The 1257-nt window shown below is 42.0% G+C and overlaps 1 protein-coding gene across 1 annotated transcript in view; it reads left to right on the top strand.

The window, feature by feature from the left end:
- Positions 1 to 1257, top strand: part of LOC116400208 (histone-lysine N-methyltransferase 2C-like) — a 63570-nt gene that overhangs the window by 58548 nt on the left and 3765 nt on the right. Inside the window, exon 42 of the mRNA XM_031877925.1 lies at positions 50 to 123. Within this exon, the coding sequence (XP_031733785.1) occupies positions 50 to 123 (74 nt within the window). The remainder of the gene's footprint in view (positions 1 to 49; positions 124 to 1257) is intronic.

Genomic DNA, 1257 nt, shown 5'->3' with positions numbered 1-1257 from the left:
TGTGTGTGTGTGTGTGTGTGTGTGTGTGTGTGTGTGTGTGTGTGTGTAGAACCGAGGTGTGTACATGTTCCGGATCGATAACGACTTTGTGATCGACGCCACCATCACTGGAGGACCAGCCAGGTGAGACCAATTGTGTTATGAACATATTTCTAGTAGGTGTGTGTGTGATAATAAGAAGCGTCTTTAATCGTGTAGAACGTTCTAATCCTTAATTGTTGGAATGCTGATTCAGCATTCCAAGTATTGTTATCCAAATCTTTATTGTTGGAATGCTGATTCTTTATTCCTCTACTATTTCTTCCTTATGTTTTTAGCACTTATCTACTTTAACTTTTATGATTTTTTCAGTCCTTTTCTGACTTTATAATGGGTGTGTATAGCACAGCTCAGAGTGCGTGATGTCATCGCTAGAGTGAAGAGGAGCTTGAGATTCTTGTGAAAAAAATATTTCTACTTTGCCACTGACTCCACAATCTTCACTCTTCATGGATAATTTATGGATGGAAAAGTAGTTGATCGTGTCCTTGTCGTAGACAAATGACTGTGGAATCCCACAGATTTAAGCATTTGGCTCACCAGCTGAGAGGAAAACCAACTATCTGCTCCATAGAAAACAACGTTAATTCTTACTCCAAGAACATCTTGCACAGACAACGTACAACATTTCTAGATCACATTTAAGCCACACTACAGACACAATGTTCACATGATCTGTTCTTCAACTCATCCTTCCTCTCCAGTTCTAATATCGGAGCAATAGGAGCTATGGTTATGGGGGTTTTGAGGATTTCACAGCTTTATCTCATGTAAAGACTGCAGGCACACAGGTGTTTGTGATTGAGCTAATTAGTGAAGTTGATAAACACACTGACACACGCACAGACACACATGACTTGGAGATATTCAGTAAAAGCCTCGTCTCTGTCTCTGTGTGTCTCTCTCTCTGTCTCTCTCTCTGTCTTCCTGTCATTCTGTGTCTCTCTCTCTTTCTCTCTCTTTTTCTGTCTGTCTGTGTCTCTGTCTCTGTCTGTCTGTCTCTCCCACTCACTCACTAACTCACTCTCTCTCTCTCTCTTTCTCCCTCCCTCCCACTCACTCTCGCACTCATTCTGTCTCTCTCTGTCGCCTCTCTCTTTCTGTCTGTCTCTGGCTGTCTGTCTTTCTCCCTCTGTCACTCACTCACTCTGTCTCTTTCTGTCTGTGTCTCTCTATCATACAGTCATTCAGGTCTTAGAGATATGACTTTTCCCCTTT

The sequence above is a fragment of the Anarrhichthys ocellatus genome, unplaced genomic scaffold (genome assembly GCF_004355925.1).
Source record: "Anarrhichthys ocellatus isolate YVR2014 unplaced genomic scaffold, GSC_Weel_1.0 scaffold155, whole genome shotgun sequence".
Taxonomy (NCBI): Eukaryota; Metazoa; Chordata; class Actinopteri; order Perciformes; family Anarhichadidae; genus Anarrhichthys; species Anarrhichthys ocellatus.
This window is presented reverse-complemented; position numbering and strand designations above follow the sequence as displayed.